A 26,473-nucleotide genomic window follows, 5' to 3' on the forward strand; every position below is an offset into this window, starting at 1 on the left:
ATAAAAATTCATGAAATGTTCATTAAAAGTATTTTATGAATGTTCATGAAGTTTTGATGAATCAGTAGCTGCTCATAAAAATTCATGAAATGTTCATTAAAAGTATTTTATGAATGTTCATGAAGTTTTGATGAATCACGAGCTGATCATTGAAATTCTTGAAATGTTCATCTGTCATATGCATGTGTTATGAATAATAGATGATTTAGTAACTGGTAACACTGCGTGTGGGACTGTCACTGCTGTTACTGGTTTGCTGCAAGAAGGTTTTTTTTACTCTTCCTTTCCCTAAACTGCTGAAGATGTAAATTCTGATTTTCTCCAAGTTCACATATGTGCCTTTCTATTAATTGTCGTCCGGCATATAAATAACTTAGAAAAATATCAGATCAATGATAGATAGGCCCAACGACAGACGTTTCTCAACGTATGTACAATGTAAACAAACCTTGACCTCGTGGTTTTAATCGTACTGAACAGTTCGGCCCTAAAAATACCTTCCAAGTGAGTCCACTTGTTTATTCACATGCACCATGTGCCGTTTAAACTAAAGATTTTTTTTTTATTATACTTAATAAAACTGCATATTAATAAATATTTGTTTGCGACACCCTTGATTTATTTTTATACTTCCGTTACGGCACAGATCAACTTCTGGCCGATATTATCTGGGGCGAGATTGTCACAGTCTCAACGTCAGCGTAAGTGCACTCTTGGGTAATACGTCACCAAAATGGAGATTACGCTGATGGAAACACGGAAAAGACATTTCCAGTCAGAAAGATTTCAGATAAGTGCATTACAAATTTAATTTAACATGACAGACATGTGTATATTATTATAAAATATAATTTGTTGAGGAAATATATTTTTTTTATGGTTTCTTTGAGCAAAGCAACATCAGAAAGTCTGAAAGCATATTTGAAAATTTATTTTTAATTATATAAACAAAATGAATAATTGTTTCCACATATGATTATTGGTAGTTACCTAAAATTTATAGTTTTTGAATTGTTTGAATTGTTCTTTTGTGAAAATAATAAGTAGCCAGTTTTTTTAATCTTCAGGGGATAAAAAGGGGGAGGGTTTTGAAATGAATTTGATTCATTAACAGCTTCAGATGTAGTGTATAAACAGGCAACAACATTTCAATTGAATTTTATTGCTTTAAAACATCTAGAACAATTGATTCTTTGTGGATTTTTTTTATACTTTTAGGGGATTGAATGATTAAATATCAAAATGGAGCTGCCAGTTTTGATAGTAAAACAGATTCAGTGGAGATTTTAGTTACATTTATTCAGCGATTCTACTTGGAAGAACAGAGACAACAAAATATTACAGAAAGAAGCAGAAACTTTACATGTATCCTTTTATATTATTATATCTGACGCATAGTTACTTTAGTTTTAATATTGGGTGGGTTAAGGTGCAGATCCAGCCATTTTAAAAAAGGTGTGGGGTTCAAACTATGTACTATAAACCCTTTCATATGCATTGATCTTGCTAAAAAAGGGTGGGTTCCAATCCCCCCCCAGAATCCTCTCCTTGACAGTAAATTACCCCTGTGAGATGATAATGAATAATTCATGAATATGCATGAACATTTCATGAACAGATTTCATGAACAGTTCATCATATCACAGGGGTAGCTACCAGTCTAAAGGCCTCATGTTCCTGAAATATTTTTAAATGCTCTTACTGTAAACCAACTTATTTTCGCGTCAAGCCCTTTCTACATTTTTAGTCCATTTTCAAATTGACTTGATGTTGCTTAGTAAGAAAAAATTCAAGTTTTACATATTCACTGTGTATACATATATAATATTTTTATAGTTGTTTTACCCTACCTTTTCAAGCAGTATGCTCTAGACTTTAAAAGCTTACATTAGGCTAATGCAATCAAGATATTCTATGTACAAATTATTTTCAAATATGTATATTTTTTTCTCTTACAAACCTGCATGACAGCACATGTTGAAGAGAACTCTGAGAAATCAACTTTCTGAGCTTGTTGTACAAATGTTGTTAAAGATGTCGCATATTTCTTATCACTGTCTATCCGAATATTTAAGCAACGTTTAATATTTTCATACAATCTAATTTCAGTGTCATGGCAACGCACAAGGGCATCATGGGAATCCTTGCCTTGCAGGTCTGTCCCAAACCCCATATTTCTGCAAAAAAAAGGAGAAGAAAGATTGTTTTTGTAATCATGATGAATCTTATTGCCACAAATGAAAACATTAGATAAATAATAAATTATCTTGATTTAATATGACCAAAACATGCATTTTTTTCAAAGTTTATAGGGATGTAAAATAATATTGCTTAATCAACAAAGTGTTCTTTCATCAATTATGCTAATGATTCAACACCTTAAAAAAACTGCAAAAATATTTATCAATTACACTACCAGCTGTGCTCAATTCCATTTCAACATGTTCAATGAACATAACAATTTAACCCTCATCTAACAATTTTTAAAAGTTAAATAATCTCATATATAAAAAAGAAGATGTGGTATATGATTGCCAATGCGACAACTATCCACTAAAGACCAAGATGACACAGACACTAACAACTATAGGTCACCGTACAGCCTTATGCATGCTTTTTAAAAAGACGTTATGGAAAGATGGATTTTGTCATGTTTGTGAACATCATAAAATCTGATAAAATTGCAGAATAGAAAATGATTTCCTACCTAAAATCAAAACGGACATAACGAATTAAGCCTCATTTTCATAATAATTGTAATGTACTTATTATGCAATCTTTACAAACTTATCAAAAGAATAAATCAAAACAAAGTCACTTCCTTGTTAGATGCAAACAAATAAAAAAATATTTGTATTCTTACTTTCTGTTTAGCATGTAATCAAACAGCCATCCCAGTGTTATCACCACAAAAGGTAAAATAACTATTAAACTATTTATAGCACTGAACAAACAAATAAACTAACTTCCTGGTTTCATATCAAAGATCATAGAGATGATAAAGCTATATCATGTATAAAGATATAACGTGGGCGTAACTTACATATCTTTTTTTTTATATAGTTCTATTAATAAATCATTATAACTTCAGTTTAATAAATTACACTTGGTTTTGAATTCACCATCATTACTTTATTCCCATCCTTCTCAACTGAAGAAGCTAAGGCCAAACAAATTTATACTTGTTTCCTGTCTCCTCAGTCATGTCAGTCCTGGTAGATAAATTTGGCATGCAGGCCTCAGCCTGTCAAATGATTTAATTTATAATATTTATCTTTGACAGACTATAAAAAAGACTTATTCCTAAGGGTCCTTTTATAGCTGACTAGGCGGTATGGGCTTTGCTCATTGTTGAAGGCCGTACAGTGACCTATAGTTGTTAATGTTTGTGTCATTTTGGTCTTTTGTGTATAGTTGTCTCATTGGTAATTATACCACATTTTCTTTTTTATATTATATATATATATATATGACAAAAAATTCTGCATATAAAATTACTTCAAGGAAGGGTCATGTTTTTTAAGTCAGAATGTCTTTTTTTTGGTGCAAATCCCAAACATTTTTTGTAACGCTATCAATAAATAATTTTTGTTATCAAAAAGTCATAACATTTGCTCCATAAACATAAAGATTCATTCATTCATGGGAAATTACTGTAACCATATGTCAGTCAGGGGTACTACTTGTACAAGTAATCTTTTATTTACATTATCTTATAAATAAAATAGGCCTATATAATGTTTAAATAATCACCCCTTAATTTTCTATAATTTTTGTTGTTGCTACCCATCAAAAATTCTGAAGTTATGATCTATGTCATTAACATGCCTTTAACAATTTTTCTCAAATTATCTCATAGATCGAGTTTAATGCTTAATTCAACAAAGAAACTAATTGCAAAACATATTTGAGGAGGCCTTCAAAAATTGACCCTTGGGGTAGCATGTGCAATTGGCCAGTGTTCTGAAGATAACAGACAACAGTCTGCACCAAAAACTTTTTCAACTTCTAGTCCGAAGACCAATATTCTGACATTTTTCTTGTTGGTCCAAACAAAGTTTTGCAAAAACTTACTATTTCGAACGAAATTTTACTAGTCTGGGGCATCGGACTATATTATAGTGGCTAATGGTGCAGACTGAGACAAATGAAATTTTCATTGTCCATGAAATTATACACTTAAATGATAAGTAGAGACATCTGCACAGGACACACTTATTTTGGTCATTTCATATGACAAACTCTATGTACTTTATGATAAAAATTGACAATTAGAATTATGTGGTTTATTTATCATGTTTATTAAGCTTTTCTGTCAGAAGCTACATGTACTAAATACCCAAAAATCTTGAGACGTCTCATAAAGTCCAAGATTTTATTAATTTTGTACTGAATAGATTCATTTCCCATTAAATATACTGTTCCCTGCCTTTACTAAAATTAATTTGGCTCGTTCAATTTTCATAAAATTTTAACAAAATATTTACTTTTGACCTGTCATGCGTGTTGACCATTTGACAAATTATGAACATTTCGAAAAAAATTACCCCACATATTTTATCAGAAAAATTTCATTGCCATTGGATATATATATATGTAAGACTCAGATCGAAGTCCGGTCTCTAATCGACGTCCGTTCCTCAAATGGACGTCCAAATCTGATGTCACAATAAAATAACATTCCAAATCGACGGCCAATGTTGTGTGCCTCTAACTGACGTCTAATTTTTGGCCTCTCTAATCGACGTTCAAATTTTAGCTTCTCGAAATTGACGTCCGCTTTATGGACATATGGAAAGATCCAAGCACCGATATATTTGGGCCGACATGCCGTATTATATGAAATATTCAAAACAAATGAATAAAACCGCAAATGAGAACCGAAAAGGTTAGAACAGAATATTTGTTCCATAAAAGATACAAGACAGTTCTAGGTCAATATTTTTACAACCAAAACATACATAATATGTGTGACAATAAAATATACAAAAAATGTATGTAAAAATAATTTTATAATGATGTTAACAGGTTGGTATATCAACTTTTAAGTAATTTAAGTAATTTAATATGGGGACGAAGTCCCCAATTACGATAGAAAAATCAATAAAAAAAATAAAAAAAAAAAAATCAGGAAAATTTCCCGAATTTTTAATTCTACTAATGAACTCAAAATCGTTAACTTTTTTTTCAGATCTACTTCCTGTTCCAGTTTTCCTTGCATTTGCACTGATATCTGTCTTGTTTGCATGAGACTTTGAAAAACAATTATATTTACCAGTCTAGTAAAATTTAAGATTGGATCTCAATACAAATTCAATTTTAATAATTGTTTGATATGAAAAAAAACATTACCTGATGAAAGCGTTTCTTTTGTTTACATCGAATATGACGTCATAACTTAAAGAACGTCACAGCTAATTCCCTAACAACAGAACCGAAATCGGGAACGTTACGTACGGTATCAACATCAGGGATGATTCCAGTTGTTTTCAAATGGGTCCCTTGACCATCAAAATTGCGAATTTTCATCAAATTGGGAATTTTTTTCTGCATAAAATCTATGATGAAATTGTATCAAGCTTCATCTGTTCCATAGTTGTGGATATCCTTTTTCATCATAAATGATCTGTCATGTATTTTCAAAAATGCGCAGACAGTCGGATTTTTGATTTGAGAGCCAGGCAGAACCTTTATATTTTTTATAACATATTATAGAACCGGTTCAGTTGGGTGATCTGCTTTTACGCAATCGGCACCCATTAAATTTTGATAATTTATAAGTTTTTCTCCCTGTCGAGGTCTGTTTTTAATGTGTGGCCCATTTTGACAAAAAGCATCTATTATCTATATGCTTTTACGAAATCAAATACTCCCATAGCATTTTCTTCAATTTAATTTATGGGAGTATTTGATCTAGTAAAAGCATATTTCATTTAAAGGTCTGCTTTAACGAGGACTAAGATATTGAGAAACGTCGCAGAAAAACACATAACAATATGATAACATATCTTATCTTAACAATCTTCCGTTTACATCATTCTTATTCGAATCTTAAAACACTTTGAAGACAGATGGGGAAAATTGTAATTGCCTTAATCAGTGCAGGAAACATTTCCGGAAAATCAATTTTAAAATATTTTTTTTCTGAATTGGGGATTTATTTTAACACAATTTTTGGGGCCGCTGGAGGAATTGAGGGCCGCTAAGCGGCCCTAAACTATATAGTGGAATCATCCCTGCAACATGATTGAATTAAAAAAAATAATACATACTTTGTCCCCATTCACAGGTTATGCCTGCCTCATATTAGATTATTGAAAAAAAAACAGCGAAATGTGGAGTGATTGTCAATGAAACAACTATGCAACTACACAGACTTGATAGAAAACATGCAAATCAACCTGTGAAGAGTCGACCAACAACTTCAATGATCTAAAAAAAAATAGCAAATTCTATATAATTATGTGAAATATAATTATTGATCTATCTCTCTGTCTCAGTCCAATATAAATTAATCCAACATTTTCCACCCCCTGCACCCTCAGGCTCAGAGCCATGCAAATGTGCAAATTGCACTTGAAATAGTTTACTCAAAGTCTCTACGATAAGGTTCGATAACGCGATAGCAATCTTTTTTAAATGCTACACAGGGTTATCAGTTTACCATAATTTAACACTATCCTTCATTCGAAAGATTTGCTTTTACATTAGATTTGGACGAAGCTGTCAATCTTTACTTCCGCTTTAAGGTGAAGGTGTACTTCGTCATCAAAAGTGTTGGTCAGTTCGGAACTTTTTCAACATTCGGATGTTTTTGGAGTCTTCTTCCACAACACATTTGGCAGTGAAATTTTAGCTGGTAACACAACATTGGTAAACTACAGTCTACATCTACAATTATAAACATAAATCAAATGTGTTTTGGGATGTTATAAGAGCTTAATATAATTTACAGTAATACTGCCTCATCATGACACTGACAGTATCAATCTGCAGACTACAAATACCAATTTACTTGTCACTGTCAGTGTCAGTGTGTCACTGACAAGTACATGTACCATTGGCAACCCTACCAGGGTTTATAAATTAGGCACAGACACTTGTATCTATCCCTGTGAAAATCTACTTTCCCTTTGATAGTCTACATACCTTCCCATAGATAGACACAAACTTGTGCCTATGAATATAGGGTAGGCCCTGGGCCAAATGACTAGGTAGGCCCCAGGTGTGATGTCCAGTAATGGCGGATAAAAAGTGCTAAGGTGTATAATTACTTATAAATTATACACTTGACTCTTTGTATTTGATAGCTCCAAGTAACCTTCTATCTGCTCCGAATAACCTTCTGGCATCAATTGCATGCCAACATGACTTTTTAATTGTGACGTCAAATGTTTTGAATTGCAATGTCAAAGTTTGACTTTAAGTTTACAAATGTATGTGTATGATTACCTGTGATCCTACATAATGACGGACAAATTTGAATACAAGTGTATAAATACGTCTATAGGTTACTCATGATAAAATATTGGTTAAAAAAGGATCATATATATTGACCGACTTGACACTACCTAATCATGCTAATTGTAGCAGATTTTATTGTTGCAGGCGCAGATCCAGGGGAGGGGGTTGCAACACCCTCTTTCTTTTGGACGATTAATGCATTTGAATGGGGACATGTAGTTGGAACTTGGAATTCATAGTCAATAAAGATATGATACAGAAATAAACTTGTTCAAACCCTACTCACTTTTACATTTTGTACATACCCAAATGATTTCTATTCTCCTGGATTACACAAATGTACAGTCAGGTGTCCTACTTGTACAAGTTATTTTTTTGTGTCATTTTGGTCTCTTGTGGACAGTTGTCTCATTGGCAATCATACCACATCTTCATTTTTATATTATATAAGTAAATTTGTAGGATACTTATACATGTGAATTTTATTTACTTGTATATCTCATATTTATTACGTTAAAAAAAATGGCTGAGTTATGTCCCTTAGACATTCAGATTTTTTTACTTGTATAAGTAAAATAATCATCCTATCTTGTTTTATTGAATTCTTATGATAAATGAGATGAAACATTGAACTCTAATAAAAAAAAGATTGAGCAAACCTGGGGAAATCATTAAAGGCATGAATATACATCTCAAATCTTGAGAACTTTGTGGGATTGTAAGAAAAATATACTAGTAAATATTTGAGAAAATTAAGGGGAGATTATTCAAACATTATTTATTTACTTATACATGTATGTGTATATTTATTTTTACTTCTTCAAGTAATTTACTTGAAAATAACTTGTACAAGTAGTACCCCTTACTGATGTATGAGGGTATGAATGCCCTTTACTGTCAGGCAGCAAACAGTCATTTTCGGCAACTGTTTGTGTCAAATTGTTGAAAATTTTATTGTGATTCATCAAAATATCCTCATCCTGATTCATCAAGGGTCCCAAATAAATATTACCGTTATTTTTTGGAAAAGAAGTAACTTGATTCATCAAAAACATCTGATTTTTTTTTTGGCCTAAACATTGCTAAAAGAAAGAGTACATTTTATTATCATGCACTAAAAATTACTGTTATGTCAATTAGCAAGAAATTTTGACATTATTCGTCATTAAAAGATCCCCATTACAGGGGCGGATGCAGGAATTTTCCAAAGGGGGGGTGCTATCCCAGGGCAAAGGGGGGGTGCAAAACATATGTCCCGATACAAATGCATTGATCGACCAAAATAAAAGGGGGGTGCGAACCCCCGGAACCCCCCCTCTGGATCCGCCACTGCATTACCACCCTCATGTATACTATTATCAATAAAATGTATTCAAACTAAATTTTAAAGTAATGCCAGTGGATGGAAGATTTAATCTTCAACTTCAGATTTGTTATAATCACATTCATTTCATCACCATCACAGAAGGGTACAGAATGCAAACAAGGTAATAAAAAGATCATGGGGCGATTGCATTCCAAAATTCACTTACCATTATAAAACACTTTGCAAGTTCAAATAAATCACTTATTTTGGTTATTTTACATGATAAAATCTATTCTAATGCAATTAGTTTGTAACAATAATTTTCATTGGACGTTGACAAATATTTTGAGGGGTAAGATTCCTTGTTCTACCAGTCTGTAAGGCCACACCAATTTAATACCTTAGCTTGTTCATTTGTTGTTCCACTGACCCGCCCGCACCTAATTTTTTCAAAACCGATTTTTTTTTTTATATTCCTGCTTCCCGCATCCAAAATGTAGAAAATGGTTGATTAAACCCTCTCACTTTGATGACAGTCTCATCAAATTCCGTTATATTGGCAATTATGCGTGAACTAAACAGACATAATAAATAAAATAGTCAAAATATTTACGAAGGCCAAGCTGCTTAAAATACAATACAGTTATCTCCATTCTAATGCCACATATTAAAATAAATTTCATTTTTAAAATAAATATTTTGGCTTTAAAATGCCATAAATGAAAAAGTCAGTGAAACTGTTGCCTTGTCTTTAGCAACTTAACAATCATGACAATGTGATGTCATATATTTTTTTCAAACATGAATACTTAACATATTTTACTTTTCATACGCTTCTTATTGGTTTCAATATAGACCAAAAAAAAGATTTTCATAGTTAACATGTATTTTTCGATTGTAAGGGTTAATATGACCTTCTGGATCTGCAGTTTGTGAACTAAATTTAAATATTGAGATACATGCCGATATAGTCTAAAATTATTGGGGTTTTAAATACATGAAATATACTGATATAGATGTTGATGTTCTTGATCAAGTTTACAATACATTTTAGAAATGGATTCAGACTCTGACCAACCTTGTAAGAAAAGATGCACAGAAAGGGATAAAGTTCAGAGTGAAAGTGCAGATGAGGGCAAAGTTCAAGTAAAAGCTACTGATGCTGCAACCTGCACTATGGGAACTGACAGTAATGCAAACAGTAATACATGTACAGAAAATACAGACAGAGGTTCAAGGTCACAGAGTCCAGATGAAGATGATAATATGCAGGGTTGCCATAACAACTTACAGGAAGTTGATGAAGATTCAAGGTCAAGTTCAAGGTCAGGTAGTGAAGAGGCACCAATGCCATCTGATATACTTGTTGACTGGGTAACATCACAAAATATATCATCTTTTACAAAACCCAGTCAACCTTGTCGAGATGTGGAAAGTATGCCAAGTTGTTCTCATGACACTAGATTTAGTCGGAATAGAAGTCCTGCTAACATTGTTGTTGATGATACAGGGGAGATAATCCCTGTTGAGAACTTGAATTCCTCCTCATCAGACAGTGATAGTTCAGATAATCAAATAGACTCAGCTACATGTAGATCAGATAGGTCGGAATCAACATTCAAAATTCAGCCAAGTCGTCATACTGAAATGACCTTGACATTTGGTGGTACTGGGTCAAGGTCAAACATGACTCATACAGTGTTACTAGGAGATGGTTATAATAGTCGTCAATCTGTTAAATATGTATTTAACTTTAGAAGCATGTCTGATTCAGCTACACAGACTGATTCATTGAATCGAGAAACAACAATTAACATGATTAATACGGCTGAAGATCAAAATGGTTCACCTTATTTTCTACTCAAGGGAGACGACTCCTCAAACAATGCTGATACACAGTTTCAGTCAAGTATAAACAGACTGCCGATGAATATTTTACTGCAGATATTTAAATCTTTAACAATGTGTGAACTATTATGTCAGGCAAGCTTGGTGTGTAAAACATGGTATAACCTGTGTCATGACCCTGACCTCTGGAGATCAATTGATCTAAGTCATCAGCACAGAGCAGACGATAATGTGTTGTCACGCTTGACTTCATACAGTGATAGAGTGACCAATATAAATCTGGAAGACACTAAGATACTTACCAGTCATGGAATCAGCCTGGTTTGTGTCAAGTGTAAACATCTGCAAAAACTGAAGTTAACCAGGTAAGCACATTCTAATTACATGTATACATCAAGTTTATTAGCTAGCTGTTTATAGTGGTACATGTGGTAGGAAAGACTTTCCTTTGCATGTTTGGCTGTTCATCCTTTTGTACCATTTTGATGCGTTCACAGAACTCTACCATACTTCCATTCTTACAACTGGTACAGAAATCACAAAGTCTGACATTGTAATTTCTGTATGTAAAAGTGGGGGGGGGGGATATCAAGTACTTTGTGTTGAATGAGCAGTTTCTTAGGAATTAAAGAATTCTTTAGTAGGAACAAATATAAATGTATGTTTATTCCATTAGTACAAGCTGAAGAGACTGTTTAAGAGTTTTGTCAATTCTGTGCATCAGTATCTCCCATCTTGAACTAAGGGACCATCGGAGGCCAAGTGGTCTTTAGTAAATCTACTACTGTAATCACTTACCAGTCAACACTGAGGTTGAGAGTTTGAACTCCAATCTTAATTGACTAGGATTGTCAGTTTTCCTATTGGAGGTCGGTGGTTTCATCCTCTGTATATAAAAACTGACTGCCATGCATGAAATAGCCCAAATATGATGCTTAAAAGTGGTGTTAAAATAACACAATCAATCAATTAAACCCATCTTTAACCAATAGAAATGAATGGTGAAGTGTGATAAAGCGATTACCATTTTGTTGTTATACATGTTATATGTCGATATACAAATGTACTTGATATTCATAATTTCTATGATCTTATAATTTAACATTTCAAATACTTTGTAATTGTTTTTCCTCAGATGTTTTTCAGTAGAGAATGATGTACTTATGATGGTAGGGACGTCATGTAAGAATCTACAGTGTTTATATCTAGATGGTTGTTATAGAATCAGTGATCAGTGGACCTGTAGTGTAAGTGACTACACATTCTAGTCGAAGGTGGTTTTAAAAAAAGGGGGGTATTTTGATATATATATGAAATTGAGAATGGAAATGGGGATGGGTCAAAGAGACAATAATTATATAACCTGTCCAAAGAGCAGAATGTAACGTACTTGTTTATTTTGTAATGAACATAAAGTACTTCTTAATTGTATGAATATCTATACATATAGCCAGGGTTTCCCCTGGGTCAATTATTTTTTTCGCCACCTCTTTCGCCAAAACAGTATATTTTTCGCCACTTTATTATTTTTTTCGCCAAGTAACATAAATATATTTTTCGTTTTAAATTTACCTTTTTTTTCTACCCCCTCCAAAAAAACAAGATGGCTTTTTTTTCACATTGTGTCTATGATTATTCTCTCAAACTCAAAAAGGTCCAATATTCTTTTATTAATAAAGAAGATATAAGTCCTGGAATATAACAAATTAATGGACATGTTTTATCTTATAATACCAGTATAGTTCGTAGGACAAGTTTCTTTTAAGCTGTAATTAAATTCTGTATGTGACAGTTAACGGAAGCCATTTAACCATATCATTTTGTCAAACATTTCTATCAACACCTTTATTAATTAGTCCTTTGTTGTCGATAGCTATAAAATGCAATCAGCTGATTATTGATTTTCTGTCCAAATCTTAATGAGGTCATGGTGAATTCCGAGTATTGTCTGATCGGGTAAAGTCCGAGAAACTCGAGCAAGAGTAAATAAACAAGATGGAGAAAAATAAATCGTTGTATTTATTTCTTTCGCCAAATTCTTTCGCAAATGTCGAATTTTTATCGCCACAATTATTATTTTTTCGCAAATTGCGAAAATGGTGACCGCCAGCGGAAACCCTGATATAGCTTTAAGCCTGAATCACATGGTAAATACCTTAAATTTTAAATTCAGAAATTTTGATAATCTGTTTGTTAGTTCAGTAAACAGCCACAAATTTCTTTGCATCATGAAAATGATGTAACAGTTAGTTTGTCATTTGGTTGATCATCAGATCACGTATGTTATGATATAAACAATAACATGAACATTTTTAAAGGAAAAGTTAGTTAGAGGTTTAGAAGACAGCACCTCAACATCACCAAATATCATTTAAAAACCTTTCATGTTTGCATGGCACTTTATTTTGATTATTTTTTGTAGGTTGGAGAAGGTTGTCAACAGTTAAAGGAGTTAGTCCTGAGTCGCTGTAGTCAGATGACTGATGTCGGAATTAGTAGGATTGCTGAAAACTGTCATAACTTAGAAAATATTATACTGGATCATTGTAATAAGGTAAGATTGTATGTCAGAGGTCAAGGTTAAGTTCACACCTGTCATAACTTAGAAAATATTACACTGGATCATTGTAATAAGGTGAGATTGTATGTCAGAGGTCAAGGTTAAGTTCATAACTGTCAGAACTTGGAAAATATTATACTGGATCATTGTAATAAGGTAAGAGTATGTCAGAGGTCAAGGTTAAGTTCATACTGTCATAACTTAGAAAATATTATACTGGATCATTGTAATAAGGTAAGAGTATGTCAGAGGTCAAGGTTAAGTTCATTACTGTCATTACTTAGAAAATATTATACTGGATCATTGTAATAAGGTAAAAGTATACTAGAGGTCAAGGTTAAGTTCATAACTGTCATAACTTAGAAAATATTATACTGGATCATTGTAATAAGGTAAGATTGTATGTCAGAGGTAAAGGTTAAGTTCACACTCTCATAACTTAGAAAATATTATACTGGATCATTGTAATAAGGTAAGATTGTATGTCAGAGGTCAAGGTTAAGTTCATAACTGTCATAACTTAGAAAACATTATACTGGATCATTGTAATAAGGTAAGATTGTATGTCAGAGGTCAAGGTTAAGTTCATAACTGTCATAACTTAGAAAACATTATACTGGATCATTGTAATAAGGTAAGATTGTATTTCAGAGGTCAAGGTTAAGTTCATAACTGTCAGAACATAGAACATATTTTGATGGATCATTGTAATAAGGTATGTCAGAGGTCAAGGTAGCTGAAATCTGTCATAGCTTAGAAAATATTATACTGGATCATTGTAATAAGGTATATCAGAGGTCATTGTAGCTAGAAACTAATAACTTAGAAAACATTATTAACGATGGACCATTTTAATATGTTATGAGCAACCTTGACCTCTGACCTTAATTAGGATAAATCAATTAGACAACAATTCAATAGACCAATTCAACTTCTTTTTTATGACATTTAAGATTGATCTGAGTTCAATTGGTGTAAATGAATTCATTGCACAATTGACTCTTAATGTGACATAATAACATACTTAAGAAAATTTCATCATTGTCTTTTTTATCTCTTTTCCAGGTTACAGATCAATCTGTGAGAATGTTGGCAGAAAACTGTCCCGAACTCAAGACATTGTCATTGGCAAATTGTAACATCACAGACACTGGAATATGTTCTATATATAGGGTAAGAATACAAGTAATTAGGGCATGCTGACTCATGAGTGGTGCAATACTGTAATATCTGTCTGTTGGTAAATCAAAATCATGGCAACTGATTATATAGAAATGATCGATTATTAACACTCAGATTGATAAAGGTTTAGAATATGTACATTTTTAGATTCATATAATATTGTATAAATCTTAGTTTGCTGCTAAGATCAATTCATTGCCAAGTTGTATTCTATATATGACAGATGAGGAATTTGAACTTGAAATCCTTTTCTTAGGCGGATGTTTGTTTGAAAATGGCAATTTTGGATTTAATTTTTGTCGAGCCTGCAACTTTTGTTGCTGAAAGCTCGACATAGGGATAGTGATCCAGGGGAGGCGGCGGCTACAGCTATGGCGGCATTAGCTTACTTCTTAAAAGCTTTATATTTTAGAAGGTGGAAGACCTGGATGCTTCATACTTTGTATATAGATGCCTCATGTTACGATGTTTCTGTCAGTTACATGTCCAATGTCCTTGACCTCATTTTCATTGTTCAGTGACTACTTGATAAAAAAGTTCAGATTATTGTAATGTGGAATTCTCTCTTATTATAAGAAATAGGATAACTATATTTGGTATGTGCGTACCTTGCAAGGTCCTTATGCCTGTCATACAGTTTTCACATGACCTCAGCCTCATTTTATGGATCAGTGAACAAGGTTAAGTTTTGGTGGTCAAGTACATATCTCAGATACTATAAGCAATAGGCTAGGATATTTGGTGTATGAAAGGACTGTAAGGTGAACATGTCCAACTGGCAGGTGTCATCTGACCTTGACCTCATTTTCATGGTTCAGTGGTCAAAGTTAAGATTTTGAGTTTTGGTCTTTTTATCTAATACTATATGCCATAAGTCAACTATATTTGGTGTATGGAAACATTTTTTGGGATACGATTGCTGTCAAGCAATCTGTAGACTTTTACCATTGACCCTATGACACACTCCCTCACGTCATTCGTTTTATTCTAAACATTCGGCAACATCTCAGATTCTTATGATTGTCTTGCTTTAAAAGGTAAAAACAAGCAAAACAATTGAACATAAACAACTTTCCTGTAATGTTTTACTCATAATCTTCATGTGTGATATTTTCCTTGACTTATATGCGTGTTTTTAACAATACGGAAAATCAGAATTAAACAGTATTTATATTTAGTGTTTTTATAAATTTAGAAACACGTCAGAGGGAATTCCCAAATTTTGATAACTTGCGAGAGTTATCTGAAAGCCGATCGATAATTCTTCTTCTTCTTCTTTTAGTTTCCGCACTCCATCATAATATTGATGACTATTTCTGTCACAAGAACTGAAGTGGAGTATTTCTATATTTTACCGTTATGAAACTGATATTTGATACTGTACTCTCATAAAGAAATGGAGAACCATTCATCATATCATTTAATAAACGTTCTTGTTCCAAATCGCAAGTCGCGGTTTGTTTATGTATTAATGTCCATGCGTGGTCTCACTAATTAGAGACAAAAAGAATTGTAGAGACAAAAAGCGTCAAGAAGCGACAAGAAGAATAATATTAACAACAAGAAACTATTTAGCGACAAGAAAACATTTTTTTTATTTATATTACTTATTCGAAATAAATATTAAAAAAAAAAGCAAAAGAAAACAATTTCAACGACAGGAAAGTTAATTTTGATAGGGGGAAAAATGAAACTTGTAAATCTAATTCAATTGCTACATTTATTTACATGATATTTTATAAGGTATCACAGGAAGTATATTTTGTCTTTTTTTTATTTGTTTTTAAAACCATTTTTGTACAATATATAATAAACTTGCAAAATGCATTATTTGTGCATAATTGTCCAGAAAATACATACACAAATTGTGAAATACAAACTTAAGAACTGAAATCAAACAAGAGGAAAACATAATTAAAATGTGAATATTTTTCATCATTTTATTTAGTGTATTGTCTCATTTAACTATATTTATCATGTTTATGCATATAGATTGAAGATTAAAGGAAACTGATGACAATCTTAAGTTTTCAACAGGTGTTCACTATTCTGTACAATAATTTTATATTCTGGTGCGTGTAATTGATGAAGGTGTTAATGGATGTTATTGTTGCAATAAAACAAAGGACACACACCTAGTTAATCTCATTTGTTGCTCTTAATTGTGTATTACCTTAGAGTGAAGCCACAGCTAATGTTGGTCCTATCAGGAAAAATTAATTGTACAGTTAGGAAGGAAATAATATTTCATGTTTTTGTTTTATTAAATCCTTCAAAAGGAAGGTGACAAATCTTTGTTTTTATTTTCATTTTATAGCGTTTACATTTCCTTTGCTCTTACACATATTTAATTTCTACATCTATCAATATGATAATAAAAAGTACACAATCTCTTCATCGATTTTTTTTTATTTCTTCATCTTTCAATATAATCCTAAAAAATATTTTAATGTATGTGATAACAAAATGTATTCTTGTCGCTAAATAGCTTCTTGTTGCTTTTTGTCACTTATTATTTTTCTTCTTGTCGCTTCTTGACGCTTTTTGTCGCTAATTAGTGAGACCCCACATGCGTGTAGTTTTCCTGATTTCAAGGGGTATCAGATTGAGTGATTCCCCGCTTCATTGATTAATTTGAAACTCATGGGATTCTTTCTATGTCTGTCTGCATATGGAGGGCTATTGTTGTTGCATAATTTTAAATCGCATGCATAATTTAAATGAAAATAAATGTTTCATCGTAAACATTACCTATAACACCCCTTCAGCAGAAATGGAATCTTCCATGTTATCGTTTCGAGTTGTCTCCCTTTTCGAAGTATTCGTCAAGAAGAATTAACTCGTTAATGCCGGTAAACGTCGTAATATATTAAGAACGATCTCAATGTAAACAGGGGTGTGTGTACGGAAAGGAGTCATGCCCTCTGACCCAAAGGAACTTCAATAATTAAAGAGTAAGAAATGGGGTTCCTCCTAAACTGGTCCGCCGTTCTATATATAGCTTCGCACCGAAGGTCGGTGTAGCGATAAGTGAACACAATAGGGGTCCAGTTTAGGGTTCCTCCTAGAATTACGGTGATAAGATACGGAAGCAAGTTAACTGGTACCACGGCATTGGAACCAAAAAAGTTAACTTGTACTACTGGGAAGTCGTAACATTCAGAAAAAATATATAAAAAATATGATGTTTTATGGGTTTCTGTGTAAACTTAATAGAAATAAAGTTGAATTACTTGAATTTTACCAAGGATTTGTATAATCTAACTATACAAATCCTTGATTTTACACAGGAGTTAAATGAAAACTTAGACAAAAATAAAGAATGTTTTAAAGCATTAATGTTTTAACTGATCTTTCAAACTAGAACATAGGCGGATCCAGCCCCCCCTCTTTTTGTGGAAAAAATTTGGTTGATAATAAAGGGAATCATTGAAGCATGACTGGAGCGGGCCCCCTCTTAGGTCAGTTAGCGGGCTCCCCCTTAGGAAAAGTTCTGGATCCGCCACTGTAGAACTTAATCCAGAGGAAAGTTAAAACATTGCTTTAACTGTACCTTATTAAAATTGAACATGTTGAATATGTATTTATCCAATTTAAGTTAATTAAAGCTGTAATCCATGATCACAAATTGAATGCTATGTTTACAATTGTTGAAAGCCATGTGCTTTTTTTGCGGGGAAAATGCGGACCCCCTTAACAGGAATCAGTTAAATTTCATTGTTACATTTATTTATAGACAGTAAAAATAATTTTGGCAATCATTTTGACTAACTGCTAAGATTTAATTATTCATGAAAAATTTTCTTCGGGTGAAACTGTATATACCTTAATTATCTACATCTGCCACAGTATTTTCTATCCAATATACAAGGAACATAAGCTACAAATTGGTCATTGTACTTTCACATTATATACATTTTACAGACTTAAGAGGTATTGGGTGAAAGTAACGTATATCATGTATATTCATCATTTAACACCATTTGAATGCATTTAAATAAGTTGGTACGAGTTAGCAATGGTACGAGTTTGCATTGGTACAAGGTTTTTTTTAATGGTACGAGTTTACAATGGTACAGGATAACTATAATTCGATAAAACACAATAAGTACATGGCTCATACACTTGTAACGGGGATTGGCTATTCCGCTTTAAGTTGAGTGACTATTCAGATTGTTACATTTTGCATGTGCAGTTGAATTAGTTTAGAGAATAATACTATCCAGCTGTACCAGGGTTACCGGCCAAAAATGCTTGAGACTCGCGCATGTTCATGCTTTTTTTGCATCAGTATTCTTGGATCTATTTCTTTCCTCTTTGATCTTTTGAATTTTGGCCAAATCTCATGCATTTGTTTAATGAAAATTTGGCAGAACTGCTATACATGTGTCAATGAAAACTATGGCAATCGTATCCCTCAGAGCATTCTGCTCTTTGATTATCTATATGTCAGTTGTGCAGATTTTATTTGACCTTGACCACATTTTCACGGTTCATTGCTCTGTGTTAAGTTTTTGTTTTTTTATCTATTTTTCTTAAACTATAAGTAATAGGTCAACTTTATTTGTTGTATGGAAGCATTGTTAGCTGTACATGTCTGCCTGGCATGGGTTATCTGACCTTGACCTCATTTTCATGGTTCATTGGTCTTTGTTTAGTTAGTTCTTAGTTATTTTGGTTAATGTTAAGTTTATGTGACAGTTGTAATAAAGCTTTATATTTACTAAGTTAGGACTATCAACATAATTTCAATGATTAGTAAAGAAGGCGAGAAATTTCAGCGTGTGCACTCTTGTATTTTGTATAAGTTTCATTTTCTATCTTCATTGAATATTATTGTCAGTTTTCCTATCGAGGTCAGTGGCAGAGCTCCAGATAAGAATTCACAAATTGGGGTTTTTACCCACAATTTTCTTATATAATTGGGTGATAAAGTTTTTAATTGCATGATCAATTCCAATTCACCCCTCAGGTTAAAATCAAATTGGGTTTTTCACCACCAAGCTCCTTAATGTATTGGTTTTTTTCACACAATATTGAACATTTAGGCAATATCAACCCCAGTTTTTTTTCCATCTTAAACATGTTTCTTTCTTTTTCATGATTGTTTAGCTGTTTTATTTGGTTTAGAGTTACAGTTATTTGCTATGAGGAGCAATTGTAGGTTTTATTTGTGTCCCGTTTCAAACCTTCTGTCAGTTTTGTATTTTCTCACAAAAACGGATATGTGTATTCACAGGCACTCGTCTTATACTCGAGGTCTTATACCTTTATATAATAAATTCTGAGACCAGTGCCTGTGCGTGTATTCATTAATTAACCGTAAAATGAAGAAAAAAAATAGTATGATATAAACTCTAATTATACTTAACTTTAATGATTTTGTTTATTCAATTACATAAATCTGGGTTGAGTTGTCTTTTATTAGAACTTTTGGTTTCTGATGCTTTATCATTATTGATTTGGCCTGTCACTTTTTCCAACTGATAACCTTTTTGACGAAACCCCGTGTTTTAGCAATGTTCTCGTTAAGGTTTGCACACACGTCCATGCGTTTGATGGACGCTTTCTTAATACACTGGCTGAGTTTGGTACCATCATTACTTTCCCTCAGCTTTTCAAAAGAAGCAGAACACATGCTTCAATTCGATATTTTTACTGGACATTCACTTTCGTTTTAATTCAATGTATGTTACGATAAATCCTGAGCAATGCGAAAAAATATGACTACATGACAAACGCTAATTGGATAAACGGTGAGAAGATCCAAATGTTTTCAAAAACATGTGTACCTATTGAGCAACGGAAAACTCCAACAGGGACCCATTTCAGCTACTTGATGCAGGGATCTATTTTTAGAACGAAAGGAAATTTCCAAATATAAATATAATTCATAAAAATAGTTTACGCAACGACTGTAAACAGATAAGGGTAAATAACGCAAACAATAGCCAATAAAAGGGTTGAGAACTCATGGTTTTGCATATAATTGAGTTTTCCTTTGAATTAATTGGGTTATTGAACCCTGCAATGGGCAATTGCATTGGGTTTTTTATAATTTGCATTGCGTGATCATGCAAATACGCAGCTTATCTGGAGCTCTGCAGTGGTATTTGCCAGGTACTCTGGCTTCGTTCATCAATAAAAACTGGTTTCCTCAAAATAGCCAGAAAGCAGTGCTTAAAAGTGGCATTAATAAACACATAAAATCAAAATCAAATATTGTTTTATTTTAAGTTTCTTACTAATTTTTATGATCATTTCGTTCTTAAGGTGAATTTTATATAACATTTTGAATATTTGAACTTTAAATCCATTCAAAAGGCTTGTGTTGGTTTGAAAATGGCAATATCAGATTTATTTTTATTTTGTATAAGTTTCAGAAGTCTGAACAAGTTTACATTTTTGTTTAGAGACCAGCTGATGCTTGACTCTGGGTGCAGGATTTTCTGGCTGTATTGAAGACCCATTTGTGGCATTCATCTGTTTTCTGCTCTTTGGTCGGAATCAGCTTGTTCTCTCTTTGGGTCATTCACCATTTTTAAGATCAATTTTATTCACTAAATATTGTAAATTCTTTATCTTCAGATGAAGAAATTGGAATACCTAGATATATCCAATCTGCCTGGTGGTAGTATTACTGCAGCAATCGTCTCACAGCTTACAAGGAAGTGTGATAACCTGGAGTGTTTAAACCTTTCACTGAACCTGACTATAGATGACAGATGTATACAGGAAGTGGTTAGATATGGGCAGAAGATAACAAAACTGTTTTGTGTTAACTGTAGTTTAAGTGATGAAGGTAAAATCATAGTTAATATATGGATGTATGTTAAGCTTCAAATCAAATGTCATGTGGCGTTTTATGCCCCACTTCAGGGTATTTTTTTTTTATACGACCAAAAGAAAAGTTTGCGTCATATAATGCTATCATGTTGTCTGGGTTGTGGTCATTGTCGTCGTCAGAAGACGCATTTAGTGTCTGGACAATAACTTTAGTTTCCATACCATGAAGGGATGGTTAGTATTGACTTTGGGGGGTTGTGGCTTAAAATGTTTTGGAATAAGGGGCCAAAAAAGGGAAAAAATGGGTTTTTTTCCTGATCATTGGACAATTAAGACAATTTAAAAGCAGTGAAAATGGAGGTTTAATATTCAAAAACATTTAACATACAATGTTCGGTATGTTCAGATTTACCTCCCTTACACAACTTGTAAATTACTTGTAAATTATATATTAAGAAATGGCAGGTTTTGGACTAATTGTAAAAAAATGGGGGTTGTAGAAGTTTTTAATTTTATCTTTTTTCCAAATTTTTTAAAAGTTTGAAGAAGAAATCTTTAATTGAACAATATTAAGCAATAGATTTGTAAGACCTTGACATTTGTTTTGTGTCACAAACCCATATTATGTCAAAATTTTGATTACAATCCTAAGTCAGAGCTGTATGAAGCTTGAGTGTTTTGTCCCAACTGTTTAGGGTTCAACTTCTGCGGTCATTAAGTTTTTTTTGGTATGTGAATTTGTTTGTGTTTCTGTTCGTCTGTCTGTCACACTTTAAAGTTTTTGGTCAAGGTTGTTTTTGACCCCAATTTTAACGTCCGCTGGACAAAGAAAACGATAGTATGGGCATGGCGAGTGGGGCATCTGTGTACTATGGACATATTTTTTTTTTTTTATTGCAGATAGTTTTAACTTTTGAATTTTTTTAGAGTAAAATATTTAAAACTCATTTGACTTTGTGACCTTTTTCTAGTCAATCTTTAAGGTAGTATACGGTAGTTATGAGTCATCCATGCAAAGACCAGGTATAATTCATTTATAGATCAACTGAAATAAATAACATATAGTTCTTAGCGATCCTATATCAATTCAAAAATATATAGGCCTTATTCCTCCTTCTCATTTCATTACCTAATGGAAAAAAAACTCTTCACAAAAACAAGGGATTTCAATTATAGGGTAGTACAATAAGGGTTCAGGCTATGCAATGGAGTCAAAAGGATGTTTCAAATGCAGTTACATGTTTTTTTGTTAAAACTTCTAAAAGGACATTTCAAAATGACATGAGCATGTTGGTGTAGTAAAAGGTAAGGTGAATATAGCAATAAAAATATCTTGTCTTGAATATACATGTGATATTTGCCACTGGAGATCAATAATTCATCTTTCCTGTTTTGATATAATTAATTTTCTTAAGGGATACCCAACACTTTGACTTAAATAGATTTGGATCGTTTAATTTTCATAAAGTTTTGACAAAATATTCACTCTGACCTGTTGACAAAGATATTAAAATTTCTAGAAATTTGAATCACACTATTTACAAAATATTTTGGTTGGATACATAGCAGTTTGACAAATACTAATTTTGATCGTTGAAAAGCTTGATTTCTCATCACTAACAGAATGTGGCTAAAACATTCAGCTGAATTTTAAGAGTTAACTTCCTTAGGTGTTCACCTTAATAATTATCAAAGATAATTTTAATTTATTTTCTAGTTGAGTGTCATAAAATTTATTTTGATAAAAATTGAACAGCCTGTCCAGAATTTTCAAATATTTTTTTTAATCTTTGAATGACACAAAAAATATTAATTTATTTATATTTGCAGGTTTAATGGGCATAGCATCACATGGAAGGAATATAGTAAAATTAGACTTGGGTTGGTGTAAAGATATTACTGACCGTGGAATATGGGCGGTCACTGAAAACTGTCCTGCTCTAAAATATCTAGGACTTATTAGGTGAGTTATGGTCAGTGGCCAGATCTGATATTGATTGAATCTTACCATAGGACATCTGACTTTAATTCATCTTACATTTTTTGGTGATGTTTGATTCTATTTTTCACAGTAGATACTAAAACAATGCAAAATAGGCATAGTTAGGGTAGTATGAAATCTGTTTTAGTTGATCAATCATTTTCATTGCAAATTCATATCTGAGGAAATTTTAAATAAACCAAAAAGCATTGCACAGTATTTTAACCAACTAACATGATTATGAATAATAATTTCAAATTCTATTGGTTAATAATTTAGTGAAATGAAGAAATAAATCTTTCAATTCTTGGAGATAACCTAATATAATTTCTGTGAAAGGGAGATAACCCATTATTATCTTCCCCTTTCAGATGTGATTCAGTATCAGAGAAAGGAGTTGAGGCCATGGTGGATAAATACCCTCACATCCAGTTCTCAACGTTCTTTATGGAGTCAAGAAAATTGATTCAGAAAGCTATCGCTAATGGTTTTAAGTTTATGGCGGAGACAGAGCAGAATAAATAATTTACAAACTTCTTGGTGAAGTGCTGAAACTTTGCTGTAAAGATGTTTGTACTTGATTAAAATAAACTGCAGGATATAACCCTAGTTTTCACGCACTAATGCAGAGATGGAGCATAAAAGATACATTTATTTTATATAAATATTTCTTAAAAATGTGCAGACAGTTTGCTATACAGGTGTCTGTACTTGAATCATTAAATTTTCACAGATGCCAGCTTATGGGAATTACCCTATTTTGAAAAGAATCAAGCCCTGAAATCATGTTATTTTGGTCAGCTATCTTTGTTGTAAATATTGATGAGACAGCCAAGAAACAACATAAATAAGTAGAGGTCAACATAAGCTCTTCAAATGTAAAAAGAACATGACAAGCTCTAGTTTTTATTGCATTAAATCATAAAGATTTACCGTCAATGCAAAAATTTCTTAATGGACAAAGACATATATATAGAATATTTATATTTATTTTTTTGTGCATTTGATATTGCATTTTTTTATGAAGGGACAAAAAAGTGAGAATAATTATTGTGATTTAAGGAAAAACTGCATACAGTTATATGTATCAGATATTAGACTGCAAGTTCTTATAATTTTGATTAACAAACAACTGAAGAGGTCACTTTTTATGGATGGACAATTATTTTGATTTGTGGCTTCTAAATGCAATCATGATATTCTGAATGGTTACTTAAAAAAAGTATGGAATGTTTTTTTAATTCTGCATTTTATTGATGAATATGTGTTTTTTTTGTAGCCATTTTGGCATCATTTCATTCAAATTCAGAAAAAAAACTGTGCACAAATCTCAAGATTCAGGCTACTTGAGCATGTTGAGTTCTAGATTTTGAAACTTTGTGTACTATTTAATGGGGAAAAATTGACATCAGTGAACCTAATCCATCAGTGATAAATCCAGGGGAGGATACAGTGCTTAGACCCCCCTTTTATTTGATGATCAATGGTTATGAATGTGGACATTTTTAAAAACATGGCTGGAATGGCCCTGTCCATGCTTATAATATGCAGTGTCAGACATTGAACTGATCATGAAAATCATGATATAATGACTAGCGCTTAGGTTTGTTTTAAAGCTTTTGCTTATATCTTTACCCAGAATAGATGAGACTTTATTTGTATTCCAAACAAAACATAAAAAAAGAAGATGTGGTATGATTGCCAATGAGACAACTATCCACAAAAGCCCAAAATGACACAAACATTAACAACTATAGGTCACCGTACGGCAAAGCCCATACCGCATAAAGTAAGCTATAAAAGGCCCCGATAAGACAATGTAACACAATTCAAACGAGAAAGCTAACGGTCTTATTTATGTAAAAAACATGTTAACTTAATGTAACAAAAGTTCAATTTTACACATCAATTTTTATGAAGCTATTACATTATTTTTTTTATGGAAACAGTGATTGTATAATAAAAGACTTGTTAAATTATGTATATGTAAAACTCTTGTTTCTGTTTCATGTTAATGACAGAATTAAATTATTTAAATCAATTTGTTAGTGGTTTCTGTTCATGAAAATAAACTCATCATAGATACCAGGATTAAAAATTTATATTTACGCCAGACGTGCAAATAAAAAAATGTGTAAAAGGCCAAATAAAGTACGAAGTTAAAGAGCATTGAGGACCAACTTCCGAAATTGTGTTGTCTACCTTATTGTCGTTTCCCTTCAGTGTTGCAAAAATTAATAATTTTGAAGAAGTTTTCAACTATTAGGTCAAAGATTCAGAATAAAAAATTTAATTGATTGGTACACCAGTTCTGATATACAGTAGTTAGTAATTTGTCATGTGACAAATATGTAGGCATCATCACTTCCAATACATGTTTTGAGAATGAATGAAAATGCTTGATGTTGTACTGCACACAATATTCTTAATGGTCACTCTCTCTTTTACACAAATTGAGATCATGTACTTACGAAACATAGATGATTTCTAGCCTACCACAAAAACTAGTAATGATGATCCTGAAAATGCTTCAGACTTTTGTGGTGTGGGAAGACAGGCGATCCTTTAATCTTGCAATTGAAGGGCCTGCTCAATTGATCTTTTTGTTGAAAGGAATGTTTCAAGAAATAGCCTATTGATTCAGTTTTAAGGCAACTTTCAGCACCACCCATGGTCTATATCGTATCAGTCAGTTTTATTTGATGGAGGACACAGGAGAGAAGGTATATGGAGTTACTACCCAAAGGCATGAAAACACGCAATGCTAGTCAATTCAGAATGAAGTTGAAACCCACTTGCCACTTGAGAGGAGTTCAAATTCATTATTTTTGAATTGACAGGCTAATCATCGCTGTAGATGAACTACTTGCATTTCTCAGCAAACAAGGGTAACTAGAATTTTGAAAGATGTCTTGCAACTATGAGGCATACTTGCCAACTGTTCAAAATGCCTATTGGGAATTTACGTTGCAAGATGGATCTTATAGTCCTACAAAACCTCCAAGGGGGGCTTCAAATTCATTTTAATGATGAGTTTTTTTTGTGGCTTCTTCTTACTTTTACCAGTCTATATAGCCATTGTAAAATTTTTAAATTGTTTTGTTTAAAATTGTGGACAAAATAACTCTTTCAAAATTTCCATTTGCGAGCCTCCGTGGGCCTCGCGAAAATCATCCGCAAATAGTGAAAGTTGGAAGGTATGATGACGTCAAACATATCTTGGCATATTAAACTTGACGCTATGCCACAACTTTCCACCGTAGACAATAGGACAAGGATGTCAATAACTGCACGTTCATTTTATGATCTTCACAAATGAGCAAAGGTTTCTTCAATAACTGAAAAA

The 26,473-nt window shown here is 32.5% G+C and overlaps 2 protein-coding genes across 4 annotated transcripts in view; one reads left to right on the plus strand and one right to left on the minus strand.

The window, feature by feature from the left end:
* LOC134718621 (tyrosine-protein kinase Fer-like) overlaps positions 1–6,785 on the minus strand; it is a 42,230-nt gene extending 35,445 nt beyond the window's left edge. Inside the window, exons 1-2 of one of the 3 annotated variants that reach the window (XM_063581262.1) lie at positions 2,864–2,970; positions 1,961–2,177 (exon numbers count right to left, since the gene is read on the minus strand). In XM_063581262.1, the coding sequence (XP_063437332.1) occupies positions 1,961–2,177; positions 2,864–2,877 (231 nt within the window). In that variant the 5' untranslated portion in view covers positions 2,878–2,970. Of the gene's footprint in view, positions 1–1,960; positions 2,178–2,863; positions 2,971–6,664 lie in introns of those variants that run through there. The other 2 variants (XM_063581264.1, XM_063581263.1) reach the window with 2 other exon arrangements.
* LOC134718622 (F-box/LRR-repeat protein 17-like) lies at positions 6,757–25,168 on the plus strand. Its single transcript, XM_063581265.1, has 8 exons — positions 6,757–6,859; positions 9,825–10,983; positions 11,754–11,865; positions 13,041–13,172; positions 14,244–14,351; positions 20,949–21,162; positions 22,977–23,109; positions 23,499–25,168. The coding sequence occupies exons 2-8, from the start codon at positions 9,827–9,829 to the stop codon at positions 23,650–23,652; spliced, it is 2,010 nt and encodes a 669-aa protein (XP_063437335.1). The 5' UTR covers positions 6,757–6,859; positions 9,825–9,826; the 3' UTR covers positions 23,653–25,168.
* Positions 25,169–26,473: the final 1,305 nt, after the last annotated feature.

The sequence above is a fragment of the Mytilus trossulus genome, chromosome 5, assembly GCF_036588685.1.
Source record: "Mytilus trossulus isolate FHL-02 chromosome 5, PNRI_Mtr1.1.1.hap1, whole genome shotgun sequence".
NCBI classification, from domain to species: Eukaryota; Metazoa; Mollusca; class Bivalvia; order Mytilida; family Mytilidae; genus Mytilus; species Mytilus trossulus.

Bases quoted from the DNA above. Each gene is read 5' to 3' on its own strand.
- LOC134718622 (XM_063581265.1), top strand. From the start codon at position 9,827: ATGGATTCAGACTCTGACCAACCTTGTAAGAAAAGATGCACAGAAAGG. The intron at 10,984-11,753 runs GTAAGCACATTC...GTTTTTCCTCAG, and splicing joins CAAAAACTGAAGTTAACCAG to ATGTTTTTCAGTAGAGAATG. The intron at 14,352-20,948 runs GTAAGAATACAA...CTTTATCTTCAG, and splicing joins GAATATGTTCTATATATAGG to ATGAAGAAATTGGAATACCT.